This window comes from Lagenorhynchus albirostris, chromosome 6 (genome assembly GCF_949774975.1).
Source record: "Lagenorhynchus albirostris chromosome 6, mLagAlb1.1, whole genome shotgun sequence".
Lineage (NCBI taxonomy): Eukaryota > Metazoa > Chordata > Mammalia > Artiodactyla > Delphinidae > Lagenorhynchus > Lagenorhynchus albirostris.
In genome coordinates, this window is record NC_083100.1 from 94251017 (window position 1) to 94277952 (window position 26936).

Genomic DNA, 26936 nt, shown 5'->3' on the forward strand with positions numbered 1-26936 from the left:
ACACTTTGAGAAATGCTGGTACCAGCCCCAGCCAAATGCTTGAGTTCTAGGCTTACGTATGTTTGATATCTCCAGGCCTTTGCTCCCTGTCTTTGCTTTCTAGTTTCCTTTATTCCTTGGGCAAGCCTTCACCTCTGCTTCCAGACCCAGGATGAGCATCACTTCTTCCAGGAGGCCTTCTCCAGTCCTTGGTGCCCAAGTCTACATCCTCCAGTACCTGGTGCAAAAGCTGTCCTTACCTCATCACAGTGCATTGAGTTACCCCTGCACGTGGGCTTCCCACACCACCAGTCCTCCAAGGGGCCTTAGTCATGTCTGTGCTCCACTGGGAGCTCAGGGGGGCTCCCCATGCACTCCACGAGGGCTTGTGATGCCTCTGAAAATGAAGTCAGACCTGACCTGTGTGCAGCTCTAGAATTGCAGCTCTCTCAGGCTGAATGCTTTGCCCCAAGCCTTCTTCCTCTCGCTCTTTCCTCTGACCAAACTCAACCCTTTCTAACAGTGGCTTCTTCTCCCTTTTGCCTCCAGTGTTTAATGTCTCAGCCTGTGCGCAAACCTAAACTGTTCCATTTATTTGGTCAGCTGTAATATAATGTCATAACTGTGGAGAGGGCCAGGTTGCTTCCTTGACACAGAGCAATGCTAAAATTGGTTCTAGAGCAAAAAAAAAAAAAAAAAGAGAGAGAGGGAGAGACATTTCTTAATGGCTTGTGCAATTCCAATTTTATCTTCCTGAATGCTGTTCTTTGACGTTATCCCCATTTTTGCAAATAATTTAGAGAAACCTCAGTGCTGTCCCCTTGCCTACTATAAAGTCGATTGGAGGGCAGAAGAGTTGGGGGTTCCTAGAGGCCCGCCTGCTGGAAGGTTTCAGACTCAGGAGGTCTGTGGGTCTGAGGCATGCTCGTGCTTTGGGAGAAACTCACCTTGCCGTGGTGTTGGAGCTGCACCCAGCCTCCGTATCCGAATCTCTGTGGGGGAGAGGAAGCACAGTTAGACTGAAAGGTCAAAGCAGAGAGGACTGCAATAAAGGCGCATCCCTGGGACAGAGCATCCCAAGCTCTATCCTTTCAAGCAACACTTTCCCATTTTTCCCAACGCTCATGATCACTTATTCAACATTTATATTCAAATCAATGTTTTTCCTGAAATGTATTTATTCAGGAAGAAAATTCTCTCTCATAGAAGTGCTAGTTTTACCTTTTCTCCTAATGCAGGTTGTAATTTTTAAATAAGGATGCACATTAAAAAATATTTGTGTACCACCTAAAATCCTTTCCAGGCCACTAGGAGTACAGACCGCAGGGACCACTCTTTAGGAAATACCATCTTAGAACATTAACCCTGTTCTTCAAACTGTGGTTTGCAATCTGTGAGTAGATCATGAAATCAGTTTAGTGGTTAATGACCCAGATGTTCTAAAAACATGAAATAGTACGTGTAACAGATAAGGCTGGTGTCCTACCCATATTCCTTCCCCGTAGTGTGTCTGTGCACACCAGCCCTCCTTCAACTAAAAGCACTCGCATTTCTTTGACAAGATTTTCCCTTTTGCCGTTGGCGCCAACTTTGATTAGGCCCTTCTAGAAGGCCAGAAGTACCAGGAAATTAGTGGTGCTAATTTCCACCCCCCAAATCCCTCAGTCAACGACTGAGGGCATTTGTATATAAACTGCACACACTGGTTACCTCACCTCCTCGGGCAGGATGTCTCTGAGGTGAGGCACACATGCTACACTTTCACTGGCTGCCTTGCTTTCCCTGTCTCATTTCCCCACTCTACTGGTGTTTCCTGGCATCACCTCCAGAGTAAACTGTTCGCATTTGAATCCGTATCTCAGGGTCTGCTTCTTGGAAAACTCAAGTTAAGATAGTAAAGCAATGGAATGGAAGGGAATGAAATAGGATAGGATAGGATAGCATAGGTTAGCATAGCATAGAACAAATCTATTAGAATGGTTTCTGTGTAGTATTAGTTTCATGAAACTGTTGTTTCCATTATAGATATAAATGTTTGTACCTAGTCACAGTATGAAATATATTTCTTCTTGGGGGTCATGAATAAAAATATTTGAAAGGTTCTGCCCGTGAATATAGGCATATATGACTCATGTAACTATAGGTTTTAGAATCTCATTCTTTTCATTCATTCATTCATTTGTCAAACCCTCATGGAGTCCCACCATGACCAGCCTTTCTAGGGCAGAGAAAATAGAAGTGAAGGACAGTTGCAGCCTGTGTGGAGCACAGTCTTGAGAGGGCGAGGCCAGGGTGGGTGGGTAATTGAAGAGCCTTACCATGTGTGAGGCATGCTGTGATAGAGTGACATATAGGTTCCCCGGGAGGAGTGGGGGAGGGTACTGACACACAACATGGGCCAGGCAGTGTCATGGGAGGGAGGCTGGAAAGGTAATCTGGGGTCAGATTGGAGAGGTGCTTCCAGTGTTCAGCATTTCCACGCTCCAGAGCAATGGCTCTCGAAGTGTGAAGTTAGGGGGAGGGTGTGGAGGCCAGAGACCATGGTGTAAAGGGCTCATGGACAGCTCTTGTCAGCAACAGTGGGTAGAGGTAGTGAAGCTAAATATTGTGCAACTCCTCGCTTGTTGTGGTTCGATGAGACCAGGTGACCGTGGCTTGGCTCTCATGTCACAGTACAGGGACGTTGTCTTGAGGGGGTCAGGTTCTGGCAGATCCCTCTTCCTGGCTTCCCTCTCACCTGCAGACTCAGAGGGGAGGTCTGGGCCTGCAGCACAGGGATGTTTGTGTGTCTCTATGTCTGTCCCTGCATGCTGCCCCAGTAGACTTAAGATTTGGTCAGTTCTTTACCAGCCTTGTTCTACCTGGGCAGAAGGTCTGTTCTTGAATTCCAGCTCCAAATTGTCACATTAGCTATGGAAGTCCACCTGCCTCCTCCCAGGTGACACTGGAGGACCTGGCTTACTAGGCTGGTCACGCAAGGGAACCTGTCCATCAGGGACCCCAGCTCCTCCTCCCGGCACCCAATTTCTCCTTCGTTGGTGCCCTCCCACCCCTTCATGCATTCAGTACCCTTGTGCTTTTCCCCTCTCTTCTCCTGGATAAAGCTGCCCAGAGTGCATGTCGGGGGAAGGGGTGGAATGGCCTCAATCAGTTACACTTTAGAGTAAACCGAAATGCTCTCTTGAACCAGAAATTTACCATTGAAATCTTAATTTACTGTAAAAGGAAAGATTTTATTTCCTTCTTTCCTTCCTTCCTCTGTTCCTTCCTTCCGCACTTTCTTTCTTTCTTTTTCTTAATTCCCTATGGAATGTTAACCCGTAAGTTAGCTGGTGAGAGAAGTATTGCCCTGGGGAAGGGCAGAGAGGCAGGGAGGGGCAGAACGGAAGGATCTGGTCACACACAACAGTCCGCCTACAAGATACTTTCTTGGAGTAACTTAACATCTTGAAGCCGCTGTTTTCTTATGTGTGAAATGAGGCTCACCGCAGTCGCGGTGACATAAGGTTTTATGGGAATTGACTGAAACAATTCGGACAAAGCTATGGACACCAGACCTGGCTTACAGAAAGGGCTTCATCAATGCTAACCATGATAATGGTGGTGACAGTGGTGGGAGCAGAGGCGGTGGTGGCAGTAGTGGTGATGATGATGGTGATGACGATGGTAGGGATGGTGGCGATAGTAATGGCAGTGGTGGAAGCTATGACATGGTAGTGGTGATAGTTGCGGTAGTGCGTTTGGTGACAGTGGTGGTACCAATGATGGTGATGGTAGTGGTGGCAGGCAGTAATGGCAGTGGGGGTGGCATGGCGGTGACAGCCTCTTCCATCCTGAGGTCGTGAAATAAGGTGGACGCTGGGAGCAGACGCTAAGGAGTGCTGTGAAGGAAGAAGCCCTTTGTCACTCTGTGTTTCTCCCTTCCCTGTCTTGGGAAGCATTTGGAACGCTTTGGAACACCTTGTACTTGCCCTGAACCTTTACAAAGACCTAACCTATTTGGGGCAACTTTATTCTGCTCCACATCTGGCCTCCACACAATCCCCAGGCTCTCATCCTAGGTTGAACCAAGCCTGGGGTCTGAAATTTTTTACCCTTGGAGTAGTTTTTGCCAGAGCGTATGCCAGGAGGCATTTACCATCTGAAAATGTTTGACAGTGACCAGTGTCCCATAGACAGTTATGGGCATGACAAATAAAAATACATATTAAAAATTCAAGGGAGGGCTTCCCTGGTGGCACAGTGGTTGAGTCCGCCTGCCGATGCAGGGGGCGCGGGTTCATGCCCCGGTCCGGAGCGGCTGGGCCCGTGAGCCATGGCCGCTGAGCCTGCGTGTCCGGAGCCTGTGCTCCGCAGCGGGAGAGGCCACAACAGTGAGAGGCCTGCGTACCGCAAAAAAAAAAAAGAAAAAAAAAACCGTTAAAAATTCAAGGGAATTCAGTTCTATCTACAAGAGTTGTGTTTCTGAAATGGGTATATGTGAATCAGAGGTTGATGAGCTGAATGACATTTTTAATGTCTTGGGGACCTCACACTCATGAGGTGAATAATGAACCTCCTGGGTAATGAAACCAGATATCTGTTTCCTCAGAGGAGTTGTTTAAAAGTCAAGTTATGTCTGGGATTTTGTCTCCTAAAACCTTACAGCGATCAAGTGCAATTAAATCATCACTAATGAAAGAAGATGTAAACATATAATTTTTTTCCTAAAGGCTGGAATTTTGGGACCCCATTTACAATTAGAAGAATCTTTGCAAACCCTACTCTCAGATACCTAGTAGGTGGGCAATGAAGTCTTGCTGAAGGAAAAAGCTGAAACCCTATTAGCATCCTTGTTGTTAGGAATAATCCCATTGTGGATCAATCTGAAACAACTTTCACCCTGGTTTCTTGGGCCAGAGTGTGGGTCCTGATTCATCAGGAACAATGTAATCAAGTGCACCCTGAATCTACTCTCTTTCTACCTCAGGTAGATTTCCCCCCCTAAGGATCTTAACTCTGACTACAATCATTATTAGCAAGTGAAAAATGAAAAAATTTCTCAAATCCCAGTCCTTTGTAATCATTAGTTAATCACCAACCCAGGAGTGTTGATTCTGCTTTTCTATTTCTTCACTGCATAAGGAGGTCAAGGATTTTGAAGTGTGTCTATTAATATTTAACAAGAAAAGGCAGGTTTGAAAAGAGATATCAGTTCTTCCAAAGGGGCTTCATCTTCCAATATAAAACTAGGACTGGCTTAGTCTTTTCATTTTTTTTTATTGGGAAGTTTGAAAAAATGGTGAGAAAAGATCGGAAATTGATGTTTTGAAATAATATTTTACCTACTAAGAAACGATTTGAAGACAAAGGAAATTCTGCTAGAAGTATTGAACTCTATGAACACCAAGGACTATCTGCTATCCACTAATGTCACTTTAATACTCTGATGATATAGACTGGAAATAAGGAAAGAGAGAGAGAAGGAACCCAGCACCATTTAGATGTATTTTCATTTATCTCCCTCCTCCCAGTTTGAAAACACAAACTGTTTTCTGCGAATTGTTTCATCACTGACTTGCCTGCAGTCTAACGGAAACTTCCAGCACATAGCAGATCACATTGCTTGACCTGCTGTGAGGAAGCCCTCAGTGGGTTTACATGAGTGTGGAGAGTTGGGGAGCGGGCTGGTGTCTAGCAGAGGGAAGCAGGGACAGCCCCCCCATGATGTGCTCCTGGGCAGCTCTCGGAAGGTAGGTGTGGGTGTAGAGCTATGGAGAGGCCACCATAGCCCCACGAAGCTCTGGGATTCTAGGCTCATTTCTGAGTCTCAGGGGCCTCATTTGTCCAGCAGGGCTAATGATAGAAATCCTATCTGAAACTCACAAGATTTTATATGAATCAAATTACATGTATATATTGCTCTCTGGAAGTGTAAGAGTATTATGATTATTATTACTACCATCAGCAGCATCATAATCATCAAGTATATCAGTTATTGAAACAAAAACAGACTCACAGACATAGAGAACAGGCTTGTGGTTGCCAAGGGGGAGGGGAGGTAGGGAAGGGAAGGATTGGGAGTATGGGATTAGCAGAGGCAAACTATTATATATAGGGTGAATAAACAACAAGGTCCTACTGTATAGCACAGGGAACTATATTCAATATCCTGTGACAAACCATAATGGAAAAGAATATGAAAAAGAATATATATATATATTATATATATATAATATATATATACTCAGTTATATACATATAACTGAGTCACTTTGCTGTACAGAAGAAATTAACACAGCATTGTAAATCAACTATACTTCAATAAAATTTTTTTTTAAAGTATATCAGTTATCTGCTTGCAGAGTGTGAGATTGCTTGATAAAAGCCTGGTTTATGGGTACAAAATGCCCCTCCCCTCTTTTCAGGAATAATTAGAAGATAGGAAGGCATAACGAGAAGATAGGAAGGCATAACTAGAAGATAGGAAGGCAAAACTAGAAGATAAGAAGGCATAACATAAAGAGCCAGCAGAACTTGTGCATGGGGAATCTCCAGGGCACACAACTGTGGCTATAGCCTCCCCATGCTCTGCATCCCTGAGCTTCTGGAGAAGTTTTGTTTTTTGTTTTTTGGAGCAGTTTTAACAATGCCTTCAGGGCCCTGCCTTAAGTGGGACGGCTAGAAATTGTCAGCTCTTGGTGACCAGTTCTCAGCTCAAAGTGGAGGCAGGCTTGGGAGGTAGGGTTATGGCACAGGATACTAGGTGGAATGTTTTGGGTATTCATCACTAACATTGTGAAGTGGTGTCTACACTTTAATAAAATATGATGAGGATGACAGCATTCAGAGCAGCAAGTTCCCATGTAGGCACTTAGGCTCCTTTTGGAGGGGTTAGTTTGATAGGGTTAGTTCTTACCATGAACTATAATAGGAAAACCTTTCAAAGATATTTAGCATCACTTGTATTTTCTGATCTACAATGTCCACTGTCCATCTTACCTAAAATACCAGTGGACAAAGAAACACTTAAGATGACCACTTTTCCAGGAGACAACTATGAGAAGAAAATCGTTTCATCTACCTGCACAAATGAAACAGTGAACCACATTTTAATTGAGTTTGGGTTCATTCATTTTTCCTCACTTGGGATAAAAAAGATGAAACACTATGAGTCGTGTATAAGTACTAGAGAAGGCTGAAGATTGGGTAAGATCTGATACTTAGCCTGAACAAAACTCAAACCAACTTTAAATTTCTTTCATTTTCCCCACCTTCCTGTTTTAGTGTTCATTTGAAAGTTCTTAATGACAAAAAAGAAATGTCCATCTTTTGAGAAACACAGAGAAGAGTCTTGAGAGACATTCATTGTGCAAACGTTTCATGTCATTTCCTCTAGGTTTTTTTTTTTTGATGTTCCTACTCTGTACTGCATAACAAGGATTTACAGCTTAAAGAACATCAAAAAGGCATGGTTTCAGACAGTGTCTTAAAATAGACTAAAAAAAATTCCACAGAGCTATCATTTGGTGCTTCTAAAACTTATTTTAAACATTTTAGAAAGGAGATATGTTTTAGAAATAATGAGAACCTATCACATTCTGTTGTTTAATAGTCTCTTACTTGAAACCATAATTGTCACCTATCTCCCCAGCAGCTGAATATGTGACTTAAATGGAAGTAAACCTGCTTGACTTACATTGTCCAGAAGTTTTAAAGAGTGCTTCATTTGAGGGGAAAAGGGATTTTGAGAGAACACTTACTTCTTTTTATCAATGTTCTTTCAAAATAAATATGAAGTCATTAAAAAAAACTAGGAAATCAGAATAACTTAATAACTACCAAATAACTTAAAATCACTCCTAAAGCAGAGAAACTTAACATCTAACTCCCAAAAGAAGACATCATTCTATAGTAGAGGCATTGAGAAATACTGGAGAAGTTCTAGAAATAATTCAGCAAATTAATCACCATTACCTTCTTTAGATCTGGCCATTCTTTTGGTAGAATATGACTGTGGATGTCAATTTTCATCTCCACGGGATCAGAGGAGACGCATGTAAAGAAAGAAGTTTTGATATGAAGAGGTCTTCATGAAAACCATGCAGTTAATTGATTTACTTCGTCCTTACAGCTGCCTTCAGGCACCACTCAGTATGCCTGCTCAGCAGGTGTAGATCCATTGGAGCTGCCTTCTTAAAGTCCACAGTTCTGTTTATCTGTCCACTTGGCTTTGGGTCAACAACTCTTTGGTAATCAGGACTCCGGGCACAAAATTTAAAAAAAAGAACAAAACTGTACTAAACCCCGTGAGGGCAAATGTACTGCAGACTGCTTTTGAGTTACAGCAGGTCAAAAATGGACTAATCTTTGTTTTTGAATATTTTAATTTTTATCAAGATATACATAGTTAAAAATCAAATATCAGAAGACTTTTAAAGAAAATAATAGATCCCTGACTCATCTGTTCTTATTCTTGGTTTCATTCCCCAGAAGAAACCAATTGTAATGCTTTTTGCTTTTTGTATGGTAGTTACCTCTAGGTCTTTAAACAGTACTTAGCAATTGGCTTGTTCATGAAAATCTAGCATGTTGAAACGTGTGGAGGAAGTTTCGTCTTGACTTTTAAGTCATAGAAAGGACCCATACTTGGTATATGTTATTTCCTCCATTGCCTTTTCTTTCATTTGTTCATTCATGCATTTGACAAACTTATTGAGAACTACTATGTGCTGAGAATATAAGGTTGAGTGAGAGATAAAATGATACGTACATTGTTATAGGTATTTGTACAGAGTGTAAGTGTAGGGAGAAGTAGAGGGTTGTCAGAGCAGTTTGGGGAGGGCTTCCACTGGAGCATAAAGGGATGCTTATGGTCATGCTTCCAGAGAGAGCCTGGAGCAAAGTAGCCCTTTATTGTTCTGTGTTTGCCCTTTCCTATTCCTGGAAAGCTTAAAATGTTCAGGGGACCTAAGGACCCTGGCAAAACCTTGAACCTGCTTTGGAATGCTTCCATCAGCTCAGTCTCCACAATGAAGGGACTAGGTAGTTAAAAAAAAAACAGCCTTCCTACTAGGCTATTCAACTAGAATCTGGATAAATTTTAACAAACATTCTTTTCAACTAGATTCTGGATAAATTATAACAAACATATGTTTAAATGCTTGCTCAGCTTGAAAGAAAATGCAGGAAATCCTCAAGATCATTTTTGTAAAAAGTTCAATGAGCTTAAGCAAATGAATTAGCCTTAAAATAACATGGAGGCACATGCCAGTACTCAGAGTAAGTGTAAGCAATTTTAAAGCACTTTCTATGGGCTAGGCACTGTTCCAAGCATTGTACTCAAATCAACTCATTTATTCCTATAAGAGGAACTATTACCAATATCCATTTGATAGGAGAGGAAACTGAAGCACAGAGAAGTTAGGTAACTTGTCCATAGTCACACAATAGTGAGTGTGTAAGTAAATAAGCCAGAATTTGAACCCAGGTAATGTGGATTCAGAACCCTGGAGCTTTGAAAATTAATATCCTAGAGGGAAGTGGGAGATCATACCATAGGCTTGTATGAAGTTGAGACTCCTTCATTAATGAATTGGAAGAGACAGTTGCATGGAGATGCGAGGGGATTGAGCATATATAAGAGTATATAAGGATGTCACAAAGTACAAAGGGTAGATTAAGAAAGTCTAAAAGGAGTCTAATTGGAGTTAAAGAGGAGAGAGAAGTTGGAGGAGAGATATTCCAAGAGATAATAGCTAGGAATCAAAACCTATATCTACAAGGATTAAGAAAAAGAACTCCCTTTCTAGAAACTTTCCAGTGAAACTACAGAACACCAATAATAAAGATATTATAAACTGCTAGAGAGAAAAAGAGAATGCCTTCAAAACTCAGCAATTAGACTGACAGCCAACTTCTCACAGCAATGATGGTAGCCATAGGACAATAGAATAATATGTTCAAAAAGCTAATAGTCAGCCTGGAACTGTATACCTTGTAAAATTTTATTTTAACAATGAAGAAGAAGTAAAGAAATTTTCAGACAAAAACTGAGTTTCCTACCAACAGAACTCACTTAAGGAATTTCTAATGATATACTCCAGAAAGGAGGAAAAATGACCCCAGGAAAAAATTGTCTGAAATGTAAAATGAGTGGGGAGTAAAGAAACTGGTAATCTTATAAGTACATTTAAATATTTTTAATAATAATAGTGATGATGCCTATTTTCCAGAGTTAAGGCACTAGCAAAAGGTTGTCCAGCTATATTCTTTTTTTTTAAATGAATTTATTTATTTATTTATTTTTGTCTGAGTTGGGTCTTTGTTGCTGTGCGCGGGCTTTCTTTAGTTGCAGCGAGTGGGGGCTACTCTTTGTTGAGGTACACAAAGGGCTTCTCATTGCTGTGGCTTCTCTTGTTTCAGAGCACAGGCTCTAGGCACCACAGGCTTCAGTAGTTGTGGCACGCGGGCTTCAGTAGTTGTGGCTTGCAGGCTCTAAAGCACAGGCTCAGTAGTTGTGGCGCACGGGCTTAGTTGCTCCGTGGCATGTGGGATCTTCCCAGACCAGGGCCCAAACCCGTGTCCCCGGCATTGGCAGGTGGATTCTTAACCACTGTGCCGCCAGGGAAGCCCTGTCCAGCTATATTCTTGGTTTTTCTCTCCAAAGCATGCCCTCTTAACAGTGAATCTCCTAATTCTAACATCTTTTGCAATCTTGATAAGCTGAGAGTTTCCTAAATCATCAAGTTCCTTTTCTGGTTCCTTTTCTCTTACCAGTTTTTCAATCTTTTTCCTCTTGCATTTGACTATCAACAACAAGAAAGAGCCAGGATGAACCTTTAACATTTTGCTTAGAAATCTCCTCAGCTAAATATCCAATTTCATCACTTATAAGCTCTGATTTCCACACAACTGCAGGACACACAATTGAGCTACGTTTTCCATCACTGTATAACAAGGATCCCCTTTCCTCCACTTTCTAGACTTTCCCTCATTTCCTTCTGAGTCCTCACCATTAGTGCCTTTAACATCCATATTTCTACGAATGATCTATTTATGGTGATTTAGGTATTCTCTAAGACAATATAAGCTTTCTCTACCATGCTCCTTAATTCCCTCTGAGCTTTCACTGGCAGAATCTTTAACATCTGTATTTCTACTGACTGCCTGTTCAAGGAAATCTAGGAATTTTCTATCATGCACCTCAAAGTTCTTCTAACCTCTGCCCACTGCCCAATTCCAAAGCCACTTTCATATTTTTATGTGTTTCTTACAGTAGCACCCCACTTTCAGAGGCCAAAATCTGCACTGGTTTCCAATTGCTGCTGTCACAAATCTTAGTGGTTTAAGCCAACACAAATTTATTCATTTATAGTTCTGGAAGTCAGAAGTCTAAAATGGGTCAGCAGGGCTGTGTTCCTAAGGAAGGCTCTAGAACAGAATTGGTTTCCTTGCCTTTTCTAGCTTCTAGATACTGTGTGCAGCCTTGGCTCATGACCCCATCCTCCATCTTCAAAGCCAACAGTTAGCATCTCATAGTCCTTTTCTCTGCTTCTGCCATCACATCACCTTTTTTTGACCCTAACCCTCCCATCTCCCTCTTCTAAGGACTCATGTATTCACAATGGGACCACCCAGATGACCCAGGATAATTTCCCCATCCCAGGAGCTTTAATATAATCACATTTTCAAAGTGCTTTTTCCCATGTAAGGTGGCATTTTCACAGGTTCTGGGCGTCTTCGAGTAGGGACATTATTCAGCCTACCACCATTAGGCATGGTAAAAATTTCCAAAGTAACTACTAAAAGATTACATATAGAGTATGTAACTTCCAATCCAGTTAAGTGGAAGATGGAATAAAGAAAAAAAATATCAATTCAGGGACTACCTTGGTGGTGCAGTGGTTAAGAATCCGCGTGCCAATGCATGGGGCATGGGTTCGATCCCTGGTCCGGGAAGATCCCACATGCCGCGGAGCAACTAAGCCCGTGAGCCACAACTATTGAGCTTGTGCACCACAACTCTGAAGCCCACGTGCCCTAGAGCCTGCACGTTGCAACTACTGAGCCCACACACTGCAACTACTGAAGCCTGCATGCCTAGAGCCCATGCTCCATAACGTGAGAAGCCACTGCAATGAGAAGCCCACGCACCACAACGAAGAGTAGCCCCCACTCTCCACAACTAGAGAAAGCCCGCGCACAGCAACGAAGACCCAATGCAGCAAAAAAATACCAAACCCCCCCAAAAAAATCAATTCAGAGGAAGGCAATAAAGGAAAAAAGAAACATAGAAAAGATAGGCAAATAGCACAAAATGAAATGGGAGAAATAACAACATCCAACCATGTGTTGTTTATAGGAAATGTGTTTAAACTATAAGTATACAGAAAGTTTGAAAGTAAAAAGGTAAGAGGAATTAAAAGAAGCAAATCCTAACCAAAGGAAGGCTATGATAGCTGTTTATCGTAAACAGGGTAATTCAAATAAAAGAGACTATAAAACAAAGAGCATTATTAGAGCAAAAGAGGACCACTATATAATAATAAAAGGTTCAACTGATTACAAAGCCATAGTAATTCTAAATTGGTATAACTAATGGCCTCAAAATGTAAAATGCACACACACACATACATATTTGACAAATCTTTCAACATAGGTCTCTCAATTATTGATAGGTCAGTCAAATAAAAATTATCTGCAGGGAGCTCCAGAGGAGGGCCCCAGTGCTAGGGAACCACCAGAGAATGTCAAAACCATTCCACAAGAGAAAGAGATGCTTTTAAGCCCCAGCCTGCCCACAGAGCTGTAAGCCATTTTACTACATGGTCGGTCAGGTAACAATTTGCCTATAACCCTAACATTTAATCTCTCTCCTTGCTTCGACTCTGCCAATCAAAGAGATCAGTCTTAAGGAGAAGCAGAAATGCCAGTTGGGGAAGGAGAAGAAAGGACCATGTGCCCACCTTTAGGAAGCGAAATCGTACCTTTCAATGAGAATTGAAGAGATTATTAATGTATTGTACTAGACATTTTCACTTTTTTACCTATGGATGGGTTTGCAATTTAAAGTGACTTTAGGAAGTTTTATTACCTAGAAGGGAGTGGAAATGTCATGGAGACTGTCTAGGTTTTCATCCAGAAGAAGCAGAAAGACTACCTTCACCAAGCAGCATTGAAAGGAAAGTAGGAGATTTAAAATGTTGCACATGCAACTATATCCAATGAGTCCTGTGTCTTCAGTGTACGTGTAACAGAAGAAGAGAACAATGCTTTTACTTCTGCTTATAAAGACAGGCAAACTTTTTGGCTAAATGTGCAGAAGGTCACAGGGTCCTCATGAGCAAAAGATAATACTCTTTCAGTTCCTACCATAACACTAAGGAAAGTGACAGCAAAAAGGAAAATTGTATAAGATCTCATCTCCACATTTAAGAAAATGAGTTATAAATCAGATGAGCTTTATACTGGTGTTCCTTTGTGGAAAAACGCAAAAGATCCTTAAATTATTCAGTGGTTGTATAAAAATAAAATATGGTTTAGACCAAGTCTGAGTAGCTCCTTTCTCCTGGCCCCAATCTGATGGCTAGGAATCAGCTCAAATACCAAGGTTCAGCTCCTGACTCTACTGATTATTAGTCGGATGGCATTGGGAAAGTTACTTAGTCTCTCTGTAAAATAGGGATGATAATAGAACTAATTTCATAGAGCTGTTCTACATATTAACTTGAATAATATAAAACTATCAGCAATGAATTAGATGATGACACATAATCCAGTTATTTCTTAGTCCGCCATACGCAGACTGGCAGGAAGTCTGATGGTGGATTATATAAGAACCCTGGGTTTATGTGATGCAGGACTGTGTGGTTGGGACATCCCAACAACTGACATCTGCAGTGGTCACCATGATTGTGTTTCTTCTTGTCCAGGCCTGTGATCCACTTGAAGGTAGGCAGCTCCACGGGTAGAAAGGACCTCTCCTGGAGGCTCCCATTCCAAATTGGAATTCTTCTTTCCTCCAGTACCTGCTGCTCTTCTTGTGTTTTCTCTATCAGTGAATGACACTCTATCCAAACCAAACTTCTCCCTCTCTGCCTCTCTCCTTCCCTTCCTCACAATCAATAAAGCATCAGGTTTTTTTTTATTCTAACCTGATTGCATCTCCCAACCCAGTTCCCTCCTCTCTAGTCTCACTTTTAGGCCCTCATCATGTCTCTCCAGGATTGTTTACTCGCCCACTAATGGTCTCTGACTCCAGTCTTGGCCCACTGTAATCCATCCCCAGGACTCTTGGCCACTGTGACCGCTCTAAAATACAAAATGATCACATCTCCTTCCAGCTTAATGCTTTTCATGGTTTCTCACTGCTAAGTACAAGCATGCATGGTAAACAAGGCCCCATATGTCCTTTTCTATCTCTTCTGTCCCTGTGCTCTGTGCTCTGGCCACACGGAACGCTTTATTCCTCCCCAAAGGGAATGCATTTCCCTTTTTGTCTTTATTTATGGCTTCTTTGACCTCTAAGGTCTGGAATGACCTTTCCCTGTCCTTCTTTCTAACAAATGTACACCTATCCATCACTGAACATTTTTGGCTTAAACATCACTCCTCTATAAGCCTCTCCTGATTACTCCCATCCCTAAATGGTAAAGGGGGACTACCCACTCCTGGAAGGCTTAGTTGAAGGAATGAGTGAGTAAGAATGACCCTGATAAAGCTATGAATGATTTCAAGTTCATCTTCAAAGATAACAGAATCCCTTTCTGCTATCTTTTACCCAGCCTCTAGTTTTTGGCACCCAGAGACCTCTTTACCTATTTTTCTTCCTTATCAATACTTGCTATTTGAAGAAGAGCTAGTTTTAGTCTTTTGCAGTTGAGTTTGAATTTGTCTACATGGGGGAACTGTTGAATTAATGAATTTTTGAGAAAATACCATAGGGCCAGGAACCATATTTGTCGTCTGTTAAAACCCCCATGAAAAGCAAATGAGTAGGTACTTGTGATGATTAATTTTATGTATCAAGTTGGCCACAGTGCCCAGATATTTGGTTGAACACTATTTTAGATGTTTCTGTAAAAGTTTTATAAGTTTTTTTGGATGGAATTAACATTTGAATCAGTAGTCTTTCAGTAAAGCAGGTTACCAATGTGGGTGGACACTTCTAACCATTTGCAGGCCTTAATATAAAAAGAGTGACGGGGCTTCCCTTGTAGTACAGAGGTTCAGAATCTGCCTGCCAAAGCAGGGGACATGGGTTCGAGCCCCGACCCGGGAAGATCCCACATGTCGTGGAGCAACTAAGCCCGTGCGCCACAACTACTGAGCCTGCACTCTAGAGCCTGTGAGCCATAACTACTGAAGCCCACACACCTAGAGCCTGCTCGCTGCAACTGGAGAGAGCCTGCGTGCAGCAATAAAGACCCAACGCAGCCAAAAATAAATTAAAAAAAAAAAAGAGTGACGGCCCTGGATGAGGAGGAAATTCCACCAGCGGACAGCCTTCAAACTTGAATTTGAAGCACCAACTCTTCCCTGGGTCTGTAAACTGTTGGCATACCTTGCAGATTTTGGATTTGCCAGCCTCCACAATCACGTGAACTAATTCCTTAAAACTATAAATGTTTCATAAATATTTGATGAACTAATTCATCAATTAGTAAATACATATGAATAGGTGGATAAAATGTATTTTTCTGGAACATTTCTATATAAGCCTCACGTGGAATTGTTATGGGAAGGGTTTCAGCTTTTATTCAATATCATGCAGCAACAGGTGTCATTCCCAGTATTTCTGTGAAGTCTCTGGCACTTTCTATATTTGGAAAATTAGGTGTTCAAGGGTAAAAACAGAAGCCAGCTCTTGGATTTTGAGGGTTTTTTCAAATTGAAGTATAGTTGATTTACAATGTTGTGTTAATTTCTGCTGTACAACAAAGTGATTCAGTTTTATATATGTGTATATAATTATATACACATTCTTTTTTTAAATATTCTTTTCCATTATGGTAGGTAGGCAAGCCAGTCATGGGGGGGCCTTGGGGTGAGGGATGAGTCAGCAGGCACCTGTGTGTGTTGATGATGGAAGGAAGATGTTTCAATATACACCAACATGGACAGTGACCCAAACCAGATACCACTGAAACCGAGTTCCCCTGCTGAGTTTATGATTAATCTCGCTATCCAAAACTTTATTCCCCTGCTTGTCCTTCCCCTGTTCCCCTCAGGACTGAAGAGGATCAAAGAAAAGGGGACCCTCTGGTCCGCCCTCAGTTACAAAAGCCCCTCGGTGTCCCCTTTTTCTTGTTTGTAGAGAAAGACTTTAGTTTCCTAGGCCTTCCCTGATTTCCAAAGAGCAGACTCAAGCAGTTACTAGTTAGGGAAGTGAGGGAAGGCAGAAACAAAGGTAAGGCAGTCAAGCAAGAAAAGTAATGATAGATTAAACAATAGTTCATCAATAAAACTGAGTCCTAGTTCCTTCTCAAGGGATATACATAACAATTTGATGTATATCTTGAGTTGTTCTATAGGAACTGTGACCCCCACCCAAGTGGTGGATGGTGATTACATGCTGACCACAAGCACATAGAACCCATACTGGTTGGAACCAGAAAGTTGATGATTAAAACATCACGCTGTTACCTCACCACCAACCAATCAGAAGAAAGTCAACTCTTGCCCCTAATTTTGCCTTTAAAAACTCTTCCCTGAAAGCCATCAGGGAGTTCAGGTCTTTTGAGCATTAGCTGCCCATTCTCCTTGCTTGGTGCCCTGCAGTAAATGCTGTACTTTACTTTACCACAACCCAGTGTCAGTAGATTGGCTTTGCTGTATGGCAGGTGAGCAGACCCAAGTTCAGTTTGGTAATAACCACCTCTGCCTGCTAATGCCTTGGGCTCCACAAGACAGTAAGGAGCGTCTGGGGTAATGGTTTAGAGCACAGACTATAGCATAAATTTACGGACTTTATTTCCCTGAGCAAATTACTTAATTCTCTCATCTCCCCATATGTAAAATAGGGGAATAATAAAACCTACCCTGGGGGAATTCCCTGGCGGTTCAGTGGTTAGGACTCTGCACTCACGGGGTCCAGGTTCGATCCCTGCTTGGGGAACTAAGAACTCACTGCCTGGGCTTGGCCATAAAAAAAAACAAAAACAAAAGCAACCCAAAACCTACCTTGGTCTGTTTTAAGGATCAAATGAGATAAGACATGGAAGGCATATAAAATTATGCCTACCATAATGTAAGCAGTATATAAGGGTTAGTCATTGTTTTTCATGTTATTGTCAACACATAAGCCCTCCAGAATTCAGACAAAACCTCAAGGAAAATGTGTGGGTAAGGGAAAACCTGAAATAACTGTGATTAAGTTTCTGCCATCTGATGACATAAGGATTTGTATTAACAGTAGAGAGAGATTATTGAAAAGTAGAGAAACTTAAATTTTGCATGCATTTATACAATGGCACACTGGAAATTTTTGCAAGCTCCACTTGGAATTCCAGGTGTTATTATATGGGCAGGGAAGTTTTTGGGTGGAAGTTGGGGTTGATAATTCCACGATATATAGGCCATATTATCAATGGATGTGAGCCAACTGAGGAAGCCTGGAGCAGTGGAGACCAAAGTTTAGGTGGAGGGTTAGCTCAGGGGGGACAGGAAGTGATGAAGACCAGAGTACAGGTAGAGGGTTAGCTTTGGAGAGGAGTGATCACCTGTCTTTTTGAGGGTGAAGGGAGAGATGAAGTGATACAAGGGGCCATGATGTGTCACACGAAACCTCAACCATCAAGGGCTAATACCTATGGTCTTTCTGAGGTGGGAAGTGAGGTCATCTACTGAGTCAGTGTTAAAAGTTTAAAAATAACAGGAAGAAAGGAAAGAAAGGAACACCTTTACAATGGCATTTGAGTTGCTTGCTAGGTGATGAACAGCAACATCAGCGCTACAGTGTAGTTGGACTTTAAGAATGTTTAATGGAAAACCACTTGAAAACACACAAAGGAATTTTTAGTCTAGGGGAAAATGCAGCTATATATGCACACAGTGGTTCTATTAGAGTAGTGAGAGTCTGAACTATTTTTTTAATCTCTGTATTTTCAAAATATTTCATAATGAAGTTACAATAATCTCATCATTGGAAATGTTTATAAAAATATAGTTTAAAGGAATTTATGATGTGTTGCATTGTCAGTGTTCTCAAAAGTCACCATACCTAATGTCATTTTTGACCCTGAATCACAATGCTTTGTCTTCTCTAAGCAGTTTTTTTTTTTTTTTTGGCTGTGCCTTGCAGCATGCAGGATTTTCGTTCCCTGACCAGGGGTTGAACCCGTGCCCCCTGCAGTGAGTCCTAACAACTGGACCACCAGAAAATTCTTCTAAGCAGTTTTATCAACGCTGTCATCTCACTCTGATAACCTAGACATGATTTAGCTTACCTATTTGACAATACTCCCACAGGGATGTATATTCTACTCCAGTTGACCCCTGAAATATTTTTTACATCAACTGCAGGAAACAAGAATTAAGATTCAATTCAGGATCTCTTCTGATTACATTAGCTTTTGCCAGATCAGAGTAACCTAATACGATTCTACATTCATAGAGACCTGTGCCTAGTGGAACTCAGGAAGAATGATTGGCTCACACTAAATTAGATTTATGAGTGTCAACTTAAAAACTAGTGGTACACTTGAATTTTATTCATATTTTTTTCTCTGTGACTTTGAATCAGAGATCAGCTCTCCTCTCTAAGTCTCTTCATTCACAATTGCTGTAATTGATGCCTAATTCGGAAATGAGGTGGTAGGCATTTACGTAATGGGGGATTATGTGTTATTCACTCATAATGACAATGCTAGGGCTGTCAATCATTGCACGCTTTTACAGTGCTATGGAGGGGAGGAGTGGAAATGAATGCATGTGAAATCCATCACCTGAAGTGCGTTTAGAAAAGAATCAATTCCACTCTAGACTTACTCGGAGCTCTGATGATAGAAAATAATTACTTTTATCCCGTGGGGTTGAGGATCGATTGGGAAAGACTAGAGACTCTCAGTCTTAACCCCCAAGTGGTAATCACTAGGGGAACGTTAAAAATATTGACCTACCTCCCCGCAACCCTTGCCCTTGTCCCTGTTTGCCCTGTCCAGGGAGGCCTAATTAAATTTGAATTTATAAACAATGAATAATATTTTTAGTATAAGTATTTCTCAAATATTGCATGGGGCATACTTATATTAAAAATTCATTATTTATCTGAAATTCAAATTTAACTATGCATCCTGTATTTTTTACTTGCTGAATCTGGCATACACACACCCTCCCTCCCCCATCCCCAAACCAGATTCAGAATTAAAAGGTCTGGTATTTTTAAAAAGTTCCTCAGGTGATTCTAATGTGCACCAAGATTCAGAAACATTGTGGTAAACCTTAAAATGCTCAAGCTGCAAAGCTCTGGAAGCTGAGGTTGGCAGAAGGCAAACTAAAGCAGGAAAGAAGAGAATGGGAAATGATTGTTAAGACAGGTCAGTAGAACCCATCACAACTTCTTTGAAGTCTTCTATTTTGTTGTCCTATGTTCTATATTTGTTATAATTTATTGAGGAGAACATTTACACTGCATCTATAGCCTCTCTGAACTACCATAACTTTGACTGATGCTGAGTGAGCAATTCTTGGTGGTTATGCAGGGAGGTGTAGCCATGCTCTGTGTCAGTGACCCTTTCTGCCGCCCTCCAAACTATGTCCCCTGGTGACAGGGCTGACTGAACCTGAGGGAGACACACAGCCCAAGACAATCAGTTTATAGTCTGGACAGTGGCCTATGAGGTACTGCGGTACGAGAGTTCTGCCCAGTAGGGTGATGATGATTGAACTAGACCAGATAGCTTCTCTCTGTGTGCATTTTATTTCTGGATACAGAGCACCAGATGTCTGATAGTGGAAGCAGAATCAATTGGAATAGGTTAGGTCAGTGGCACTCAAACTTCAGTGAGCATTAGAATAATTTTCAGGACTTATTAAAACACAGATTGCTGGTCCTCATTTCAGAGTTTCTGATTCAGTAGGTTTGGGATGGAACCCAAGAATTTGCATTTCTAACAAATTTCTAGGTGATACTGCTGATTTTAATTCTGGGAACACACTCTGAGAATTACTGGGTTAGCTTCTGCTGCAGTAACAAACAAGCCCCGGATCTCAGTGGTTGAAGGAAACAAAGGTTTATTTCTTGTTTGGGCCAAGTGTTTGTTGTGGGTTGTCTGGGTGCTCAGCTTCCAATGTCAATGTCAGCTTCTTCACTCCGAGACCCAGACTGATGGAGTAGCCACTGTCTGGAACATCCTGGCCACCACAGCAGAAGACACAGGGAGTGCGTGGTGAAGCACACCCGGGCTCTTAAAGTTTCCCCTGGAAGTGACGTGTGTCACTTCTACTCGATTGCACTGACCAAAGGAAATCATATGGCCCCACATAACTTCTAGTGGAGCAGGTAAACACAATCTTATTTGTTTAGAAAGAGAGAGAACTAGAAGCTTTGCAAACTGCTCTAGTGATCAACCAGCAGCTGGAACTAAAAAAGACACACAGAAAGAGACAGCACACAGAGGGCATGAGACCACTGGAGCCAGGGATGGAGAAGAGCCCTGGCTGGTTGGATGGTAGTGGAGGGGAGAGTAAAGGCAAGGCATGGATATACAGAGTTATATAATGGTTGATGGCAGTTGTTGAAGCTGCTTTTGATCCTGATCCACCTCTAAAGCTGTTGCATTATGTTCTGATCACCATGGATGTGTTAATATAGGTGGTCACACATCCCTGTGAGATTCTCAAATCCTTATTCCCACAGACACCTGTAAGCTTGTAAAACCTTCTCCCATGGGATCTCATCACATAACCAAGCCACCACCAACAAAGTGTGTCCCAGCAATTAAATTAATTTCAAGGTAATTTGGGTCTCCAACTTGTAGGTCTCAAACACCATGAAGTGGACATATAGACCAAAATAAAGCATCTTACAATTTTTTAAAAATTTTCATTTTATATTGGAGCATAGTTGATTAACAATGTGTTAATTTCAGGTGTACAGCAGAGTGATTCGGTTATACATATACATGTATCTATTCTTTTTCAAATTATTTTCCCATTTAGGTTATTGCAGAGTATTGAACAGAGTTCCCTGTGCTATACAGTAGGTCCTTGTTGGTTATCTGTTTTAAATATTGTGGTGCATACATGTCAATCCCAAACTCCCAATTAAATTTTTAAAGTACATTTTTCCCACATAAAGCCCCAATTCTGCCCCTGCCCCAGCCTTTGGATTTCTAGTTTTTCTCCTTCTTTTCCTTTTCTCCCAATTCTGCACTTCAAAATCCCCAGAATCTGATTTAGCAATACAGGGGTGGGGACCAGCATAAGCAGGCCCAGCGGGACTCACGTGTGGTGGTTGGAGGGGGGAACGTTTAGAGATCCACTTAGGGTAATAGTCTGACCCATCACAACATTGGGACAAACCCCAATTACTTTAGGAACCTGAGGGACATTCGGTTCCTTTTACATAAGAGAGTCCAAACAACTTGGACATGGACTTTCATACCAGGAGTAAATGATTTCTAAGGTGAAAAATGTGTGTGGGGGGCTTAAATGTTCTGACAACATTAACAACCAAAAAGAAAGTGGTAAATTTTCATCATTGCTCAACTGCTCATCTTTTGAATTCGAGCTTAGTCATGTCCAAAACATCCCCACTGTGCTGGAATTTGGGGTCTACTTAGTTGCTTTCCCCCACTGTTTACTTGTCTAACACATGGGTTTATCATGAACCCTGTGATTCTTTCTCCTTACTGCTCTCTTCTGTTCGGTAACTGACTGATTGGGCTTGAGTTCTGAATTTTGTCCATGTCCTAGGATCGCTTCTGTGAACACTTCTAGGGGCAGGCAATAGTTCTTTTGGGCTTGAGAAAGAGGGTCCCTTCTCTGGGCTCCATGCTTTAGTGGACTTTGGCTCCTGCCTCTCCTCTGGCCTCAGCCCTCCCCACAGGGCGAGGACTCCTGGAGACCAATGGACAATGCCCACCTGTAGGCCTCCTTCTCACCACTTAGACATGGCCGTGGAATTCCCAAGGGCTCTGAGCCTGCTTCTAGGTTCTGGGTGGGTCTTGTCCTCAATCTTGAGTAGTCCAGAATATGTCACTGCATGCATGCCCCTAGGCCCAAAATATGGCGAAGGGGTGGCTATTTGGAGGTGTGTAAATGGAGCTTGGACATGTGGCCTGGGAGTTTGAGGCCATGGGGGTACCTAGAGGTAAGAAGAGAAAGAGAATGGTTCATGGACCGGGGACCAGAGCTCTCTGCAATATCACAATCGGGCACAGAAGTTCTAAGCACCCAAGAATTTTAACTTCAAACTTGACCTTCCACATGGTTCTGAGGGAGTATTCATAAAGGTAGGTTGGATAGAATAGATTCTACCTGACAGCTTCTTAGGTTGGCTTGTCCTTATAAATATTCATAATTGTGGTACATAGGTCTCCACTTATATCCTCACCACAGACCCTGTAAATATTAGACACAGACCTGGAGGGTACATGGACAAATCAAGAGGCTGGGACTCAGATCTTGGCCTGGGGCAGGAAGAAAGAACCTGTTGATATAATTCCATGGAGCAAACACTGATGAGAATGCTTTGACTATATAATTTTACAGATTTAAAAAACAGTGAGACCTTAAAAAAAAAAAAAAAACAGTGAGGGAGATTGGCTCAAGATGGCGGAGTAGAAGGACGTACTCTCACTCCCTCTTGCGAGAACACTGGAATCACAACTAACTGCTGAAAACTCATCTATGGGAAGACACTGGAACTCACAAAAAAGATACCCCACATCCAAAGACAAAGGAGAAGCCTCAGTGAGACAGTAGGAGGGGAGCAATCACAATAAAATCAAATCCCATAACTGCTGGGTGGGTGACTCATAAACTGGAGAACACTTATACCACAGAAGTCCACCCACTGGAGTGAAGGTTCTGAGCCCCACGTCAGGCTTCCGAACCTGGGGGTCCGGCAACGGGAGGAAGAATTCCTAGAGAATCAGACTTTGAAGGCTAGCGGGATTTGACTACAGGACTGGGGGAAACAAAGACTTCACTCTTGGAGGGCACACACAAAGTAGTGTGCGCATCGGGACCCAGGGGAAGGAGCAGTGACCCCATAGGAGACTGAACCAGACCTACCTGCTACTGTTGGAGAGTCTCCTGCAGAGGTGGGGGGTGGCTCTGTCTCACCATGAGAACAAGGACACTGGCAGCAGAAGTTCTGGGAAGGACTCCTTGGTGTGAGCCCTCCCAGAGTCCACCATTATCCCCACCAAAAAGCCTGGGTTGGCTCCAGTGTTGGGTCGCCTCAGGCCAAACATCCAACAGGGAGAGAACCCAGCCCCACCCATCAGCAGTCAAGCGGATTACAGTTTTACTGAGCTCTGCCCACCACAGCAACAGTCAGCTCTACCCACCAACAGTCCCTCCCATCAGGAAACTTGCACAAGCCTCGTAGATAGCCTCATCCACCAGAGGGCAGACAGCAGAAGCAAGAAGAACTACAATCCTGCAGCCTGTGGAACAAAAACCACTTTCACAGAAAGACAAGATGAAAAGGCAGAGGGCTATGTACCAGATGAAGGAACAAGATAAAACCCCAGAAAAACAATTAAATGAAGTGGAGATAGGCAACCTTCCAGAAAAAGAATTCAGAATACTGATAGTGAAGATGATCCAGGACCTCAGAAAAAGAATGGAGGCAAAGATGGAGAAGATGCAAGAAATGTTTAACAAAGACCTAGAAGAATAAAAGAACAAACAATCAGAGATGAACAATACAATAACTGAAATGAAAACTACACTAGAAGGAATCAATAGCAGAATAACTGAGGCAGAAGAACGTATAAGTGACCTGGAAGACAGAATGATGGAATTCACGGCTGCAGAACAGAATAAAGAAAAAAGAATGAAAAGAAATGAAGACAACCTAAGAGACCTCTGGGACAACATTAAACGCAACAACATTCGCATTATAGGGGTCCCAGAAGAAGAACAGAGAGAAAAAGGACCAGAGAAAATATTTGAAGAGATTATAGTCAAAAACTTACCTAACATGGGAAAGGAAATAGCCACCCAAGTCCAGGAAGCACAGAGAGTCCCATACAGGATAAACCCAAGGTGAAACACGCTGAGACACACAGTAACCAAATTGGCAAATATTAAAGACAAAGAAAAATTATTGAAAGCATCAACAGAAAAATGACAAATAACATACAAGGGAACTCCCATAAGGTTAACAGCTGATTTCTCAGCAGAAACTCTAAAAGCCAGAAGGGAGTGGCATGATATACTTAAAGTGATGAAGGGAAGAAGCTACAACCAAGATGACTCTACCTGGCAAGGATCTCATTCAGATTCAATGGAGAAATCAACAGCTTTACAGACAAGCAAAAGCTAAGAGAATTCAGCACCACCAAACCAGCTCTACAACAAATGCTAAAGGAAGTTCTCTAAGTGGGAAACACAAGAGAAGAAAAGGACCTACAAAAACAAACCCAAAACAATTAAGAAAATGGTCATAGGAACATACGTATAGATAATTACCTTAAACGTGAATGGATTAAATGCTCCAACCAAAAGACACAGGCTTGCTGAATGGATACAAAAACAGGACCCATATATATGCTGTCTACAAGAGACCCACTTCAGACCGAGGGACACATACAGGCTGAAAGTGAGGGGATGGAAAAAGTTATTCCATGCAAATGGAAATCAAAAGAAAGCTGGAGTAGCAATACTCATATCAGATAGAATAGGCTTTAAAACAAAGAATGTTACAAGAGACAAGGAAGGACACTACATAATGATCAAGGCATCAATCCAAGAAGAAGATATAACAATTATAAATATATATATGCCCCCGACATAGGAACACCTCAATACATAAGGCAACTGCTAACAGCTATAAAAGAGGAAATCGACAGTAACACAATCATAGTGGGAGACTTTTAACACCTCACTTACACCAATGGACACATCATCCAAAATGAATATAAATAAACAGAAGCTTTAAATGACACAATAGACGAGATAGATTTAATTGATATTTGTAGGACATTCCATCCAAAAACAGCAGATTACACTTTCTTCTCAAGTGCGCATGGAACATTCTCCAGGATAGATCACATCTTGGGTCACAAATCAAGCCTCAATAAATTTAAGAAAATTGAAATCATATCAAGCATATTTTCTGACCACAGTGCTATGAGACTAGAAATCAATTACAGAGAAAATAATGTAAAATACACAAGCACATGGAGGCTAAACAGTACGTTACTAAATAACCAAGGCATCACTGAGGAAATCAAAGAGGAAATCAAAAAATACCTATTGACAAATGACAATGAAAACACGACGATCCAAAACCTATGGGATGCAGCAAAAGCAGTTCTAAGAGAGAAGTTTACAGCAATACAAGCCTACCTCAAGAAACAAGAAAAGTCTCAAATAAACAATCTAACCTTACACCTAAAGGAAGTAGAGAAAGAAGAACAAACAAAACCCAAAGTTAGCAGAAGGAAAGAAATCATAAAGATCAGAGCAGAAATAAATGAAATAGAAACAAAGAAAACAATAGCAAACATCAATAAAACTAAAAGCTGATTCTTTGAGAAGATAAACAAAGTTGATAAACCAATAGCCAGACTCATCAAGAAAAAGAGGGAGAGGACTCAAATCAATAAAATTAGAAATGAAAAAGGAGACGTTACAACAGACACTGAAGAAATACAAAGTATCCTAAGAGACTACTACAAGCAACTCTATGCCAATAAAGTGGACAACCTGGAAGAAATGGACAAATTCTTAGAAAGGTATAACCTTCCAAGACTGAACCAGGAAGAAATAGAAAATATGAACAGACCAATCACACGTAATGAAATTGAAACTGTGATTAAAAATCTTCCAACAGGGCTTCCCTGGTGGCGCAGTGGTTGAGAGTCCGCCTGCCGATGCAGGGGACACGGGTTCGTGCCTTGGTCTGGGAAGATCCCACAGGCCGCGGAGCGGCTGGGCCCGTGAGCCATGGCCACTGGCCTGTGCGTCCGGAGCGACGGGAGAGGCCACAGCAGTGAGAGGCCCACGTACCGCAAAAAAAAAAAAAAATCTTCCAACAAAAAAATGGCTTCACAGGTGAATTCTATCAAACATTTAGAGAAGAGCTAACACCTAACCTTTTAAAACTCTTCCAAAAGTTGGAGAGGAAGGAACACTCCCAAACTCATTCAGTGAGGCCACCATCACCCTGATACCAAAACCAGACAAAGATACTACTAGAAACGAAAATTGCAGACCAATATCACTGACGAATAAAGATGCAAAAATCCTCAGCAAAATACTAGCAAACAGAATCCAACAACACATTGAAAGGATCATACACCATGATCAAGTGGGGTTTATTCCAGGAATGCAAGGATTCTTCAATATACACAAATCAATCAATGTGATACACCATATTAACAAATTGAGGAGTAAAAGCCATATGATCATCTTAATAGATGAAGAAAAAGCTTTTGACGAAACTCAACACACATATATGATAAAAACTCTCCAGAAAATGGGCATAGAGGGAACCTACCTCAACATAATAAAGGCCATATACGACCAACTCACAGCAAACATCATTCTCAATGGTGAAAAACTGAAAGCATTTCCTCTAAGATCAGGAAATAGACAAGGATGTCCACTCTCGCCACTATCATTCAACACAGTTCTGGAAGTCCTAGCCACGGCAATCAGAGAAGAAAAAGAAATAAAAGGAATACAAATTGGAAATGAAGAAATAAAACTGTCACTGTTTACAGATGACATGATACTATACATAGAGAATCCTAAAGATGTCACCAGAAAACTACTAGAGCTAATTAATGAAATTG

General features: G+C 41.6%; 1 protein-coding gene and 1 long non-coding RNA gene across 2 annotated transcripts in view; one reads left to right on the plus strand and one right to left on the minus strand.

Moving 5' to 3' along the window:
* The window catches only part of ACMSD (aminocarboxymuconate semialdehyde decarboxylase), a 61947-nt gene extending 53955 nt beyond the window's left edge, over positions 1-7992 (minus strand). Inside the window, exons 1-2 of the mRNA XM_060151519.1 lie at positions 7936-7992; positions 927-971 (exon numbers count right to left, since the gene is read on the minus strand). Coding sequence (XP_060007502.1) covers positions 927-971; positions 7936-7992 — 102 coding nt within the window. The remainder of the gene's footprint in view (positions 1-926; positions 972-7935) is intronic.
* LOC132521858 (uncharacterized) overlaps positions 1-26936 on the plus strand; it is a 119853-nt gene that overhangs the window by 54853 nt on the left and 38064 nt on the right. The window lies entirely within an intron of this gene.